Raw genomic sequence first — 4049 nt, forward strand, 5'->3', positions numbered from 1 at the left:
GCGTCCCAGGGTTGAGGGTCATTCCTGCCAATTTGTCTGTAACCCTGGGTCCCGTGTGCACTCCAGAGTAACTTACAAGCTCCAGGAGGGTCAGAGCCTTGCTCAGACCACACCTGTTAGTGGTGAGTGAACCAAAACCTGGCTCCACTGTCCCTGTCACAGTAACACGAAGCCTCACTGAATTCGCAGTCAGTAAGCTCTGTGAAGGCCCAGCGTGCGGTGACCTTGTGAGACGTGAAGGTCTCTAACCCGCAGACCCCGCAAAGCCCCCGCTCCCCCACCCCCCAGGCGGTGGACCCAACTGCCCATCTACCAAGATAAACTCCGCACCTCCTTCGGGGACCAACCGGCCCCCGCTCATGCTGGGCTCCGGACCTGCACCTCTAATGGATCCGGGATGCTGGGGACCCGCCCCCCATCCAGCCCAAGCCCCGAGGCGGCCGCGCCCAACCCTACTCCACTCGTAAGAAAACAAGAGCGGTTCAGAGGTTTAAACAATTTATTGTGCCCCAAAAACGGCGACGAGAAAAAAGAGCGCCGCGCGGCCCCGCGCCCCGCGCCCCGCGCGATTGCTCGGCGCGCGCCCGTTAAGAGGCAGGGCGGGGGCGGGAAGGACTGAGCGGCCGTCGCGTCCTCGCGCGCAGGCGCGGCGCGGCCTTCGGAGCCCGGTAACCAAGGCGACACCCGTTGCCAAGGGCGAGAGCCAATAGGAGCATCGCCAGGGCCGTTTCAAAAATCTAAAGCAAACAAAAAAACGCTCCCACGCGGGGGATGGGCAGGCCAGTGCGGGCCCGGGTCCCCTGAAGTCGGAGCGCGCACGGCGGCCCGGGCCGGTGCCCCGCGCAAAACCTACGTGCAGTCGGGGTGGAAAAGCGGGCGCCGGGGCCCCGCGTTCACTTGCGGCCCTTGGGCACTTTGGGCACGCTGGGCTTGGCCGCCTTCTTCACCTTCTTGCCGCCCGCGGCTGCCGCCTTCTTGGCCTTGCTGCCTTTGTCCTTCTTGGAGGCGGCACCCTTCTTGTGCGAGCGCTTCTCGGGCTGCGGGCCCTTGGCGGGCTTCTTGTCCGCGCGCCGCGCAGGGGCCGCGCTCGGGGCCGCCTTCTTGGCCTTATGCGCAGCAGGCGCCGGGGCGGAGGCGGGCGCCGGGGCTCCGCGCCGCTCCCCGCCGCCCTCCAGCTTCTTGCGGTTGAGCTTGAAGGAACCGTTGGCGCCGGTGCCCTTCACCTGCAGCAGCGTATCGTTCTGCACCAGCGCCTTGATGGAATACTTGAGGTAGGTGCGCCCGTTTTGCTGGTCGAACCATGCCACCTTCTTGGCCTCCGCGTAGATCTTGGCCAGCGACGAGCCGTTGCGCTCGCCCAGTCGGCGGATGGTCTCCACCACCAACTGGCTGTATTTTCCTGGTTGGTTCTTCTTCTTGCTATTCTTCCTTTTTTTGGATGGGGACAGCGAGGTCGAGCCGCCGGCCTTGGCCGCCTTCTTGGCCGCCCCCTCGGCGGTGGTTAGCGGCAGGGCCTCCTCCAGCTCCACAGACATGGTGGCGAGCGGGTTGGTGGCGGGCGGGGCGCGGAAGCCCGGGGGCCGCGCCGGGAAGAGAAAGGCGAGGGGCCGCGGGGGCGCCGGGGGGCTGGGGGCGCGCGGCGGCTCCAGGCGGGAGCGGCCGCGGCCGTGCCTGGGGCCGGGCGGCAGGGCTGGGGTGGGGGCCGGGCCGGCCGGAGCGGGGGTCCCGAGCCGGGGCCGGCGCGGGGTCGGCCGGAGCGCAGGAATCCGACGCGAGGTAGCCGGAGCGGGGACCGTCTCGGAGCGGGTTTAGTCGGCCTCACGAGCGTCGCCGCCTCCGCCAGAGCTCGTTCGGCGTGCGCGCTGGGCTCTGGCGAGGAGGGCGCCCCGCTCCGCTTTTATGGCTCTACGGCGGACCACGTTGAGAACAACAACAGCCTGGTCCGGGGCCAGCGCCAACTTGTGCTTCTTAGAGCCCCTTCCCCGGCCGCTGGCTTCCCAGACCGCGCCTCCCCGGCGCCGCCGCGCCCGCCGCTGTGCGCCCCGGACAGGGCCCGAGCCTGCGGCGTGGCGGAAAGGCGGCCCGCGCCCAGGGAGGGCTCGGCAGAGGGGAACGGAGGGGCGCACCCTAGGCTGCGGGAGCGCGAGAGGAGGGGGGCACCCCGTTTAGGGCCGAATAGCGCGGGACCCCGGGGAGGCCCCGCGGCCCGGAGCTCTGCGGCAGTCAGCCAAGAGTGGTCCACGGGCCCCCAAGGCCAGACCGCGTCCGGGGGGGCCCTGGCCTGCCCGCTAGACGCGCTTTAATTTGTTCGAACTAACACAGGGCACGCCCTCACGCGGTCGGCTAGGGCAGTGTGGAGGGAGCCGGGACGGCTTCGAGGGGGGTCTCCGCCAGAGTGCAAGAGGAGAGCGGATGCTGGCGCCCTCCTCTGCGCGCCCGGGGTCTCCTTACGCCTCGGGGGCTGGGCAGGACGCGGGAGGCGGCGGAGAAGACCGCAGGTGCTTCTCTGGGGACATTTCCTAGCCGCCGTCCCCCCCGCCCCCGCCCCCGCCGCAGATGCTACAGCGCCCCATTTTATGGTGGGTGAGCAGCCTCCATCATTCCCCCCAAAGCCAAATGGCGGCTCCGGCTGGGAGAGAGGGGAAGGCCGCGGACTCCGGACGGTTTCCCGGAGAGGATGGGGGAGGGGAGTTGCTCCTCGTTCCGGGCCACACCCCTCCCCCTCCCGTGTGGGGAGCGCAGTTGAGAGCGGGGGCTCCCTTTCCGGGTACCACGCGGAGGCTTGTGCAAATCTGGTGGCCCTGCCGCTGGGTCCAGTATTGGGGGTGCAGAGGAGGCGCTGGACCATCTTTCTTGAAGCCAAAGGAGCCCCCACTTGGGGAGCTGAGGCCACGGGGAGACGCTCCGGGAGGAGGGCGGATCCCTTTGGGGTGAGTGATTTAGGCCCGGATCCTACGGCCGCGGCCACGGCCACGGCAGGATAAACAGTTCCCTGAGGCCCGAGCATGGAGGAGAGGGGGTGGGACGGGGTGGGGGTTGGACTGGAGCTCCAGGGGTGAGAAGAGGTGCAGGCCGTGAAAGCCAAAAAAGCGGGGTGCGTTTCGGGCCTTCTGACCCAGCAGGCCCCCTGAGCGGTCTGTGCTTCCCCCTGTCACAGCGCTTGTCCGGCCCCCATTTGCTTTCCGACAAGCTGGGGAATAAGCCCCAGGGGAGAAGGAAATTGAGGCTGGTGGGGTGTTTGCGGGGGGTCAGGGGCTTGAGCCACAAAAGGGGGCAGAGAGTACAGCCCGTAGGAGAGGGAAGATGGATCTCAGCCCGGGCTCCTGCAGAGAAGGCCAAGACCCTCTCCCAGGGAGGAGGGCCGCTTAGCGAGCCCAGCCCAGGTGACGAAAGACCATCCGAAGTTCCTAACGTGGGGGGGGGGGGGGACACACGGGTCTGTGAGAGCTGAGCCTTGGGAGGAATGGGGCGCAGTGGCAAGGAGCTTGCACATACTGCATGGCTTGAGCAAAGACCTCGGGTTCCGAAGATGTGTGCAGGGTGAGAAGCAGTGAGGTGTAGACCCCGTGCCCCCGAGGGGTCTGCCTGGGAGCAGAAGCCCTGGGAGTGAGCAGAGGGTGGGTGTGCTGGGGGTGGGCGTGGCGGCCCTCCCAGGAGGACCAGGGCGCACTGAGGTCGAGTGGGAGCAGGGGTGCCCACGAGAGAGCTGGCCCAGGGTCCCCGGGCGACTGGCACGAGGGGCTCCAGCTTGGGTCTCTGAAAGGTCAAAGGGAGAGCAGAGGGTGATAGCCCAGAAGGACCCCCGACTGAAACCTGCCCAGCCATCGCCGTGGAGGGGGCCAGGTCGCTGGAAATGTGAATCTGGAGCTGGTTGCGGTAGCAGGCGGGGTGAGGGCTGTCTCCCCGGGTCATCGGAGGGGAAGGAAGGACGTGGGGCTGGCCGGAGAGGGAGGCTGCCCGTTGGAGACAGAAGGAACGGTCAGAGGGGAAGGGACGGCCAGGCGTGGCTGGTGTCCTGGAAGCCGAGAAGGAGAGAGTTTCAAGAAAGA

General features: G+C 67.9%; 1 protein-coding gene across 1 annotated transcript; it reads right to left on the bottom strand.

The window, feature by feature from the left end:
* Positions 1-487: 487 nt before the first annotated feature.
* On the bottom strand, positions 488-1645 carry LOC114908063 (histone H1x). Its single transcript, XM_029244310.1, has one exon. It carries the CDS (start codon positions 1533-1535, stop codon positions 894-896), a length of 642 nt encoding a protein of 213 aa, XP_029100143.1. The 5' UTR covers positions 1536-1645; the 3' UTR covers positions 488-893.
* Positions 1646-4049: the final 2404 nt, after the last annotated feature.

Source organism: Monodon monoceros, unplaced genomic scaffold, assembly GCF_005190385.1.
Source record: "Monodon monoceros isolate NGI ecotype Baffin Bay Population unplaced genomic scaffold, NGI_Narwhal_1 Super_Scaffold_3, whole genome shotgun sequence".
Taxonomy (NCBI): Eukaryota; Metazoa; Chordata; class Mammalia; order Artiodactyla; family Monodontidae; genus Monodon; species Monodon monoceros.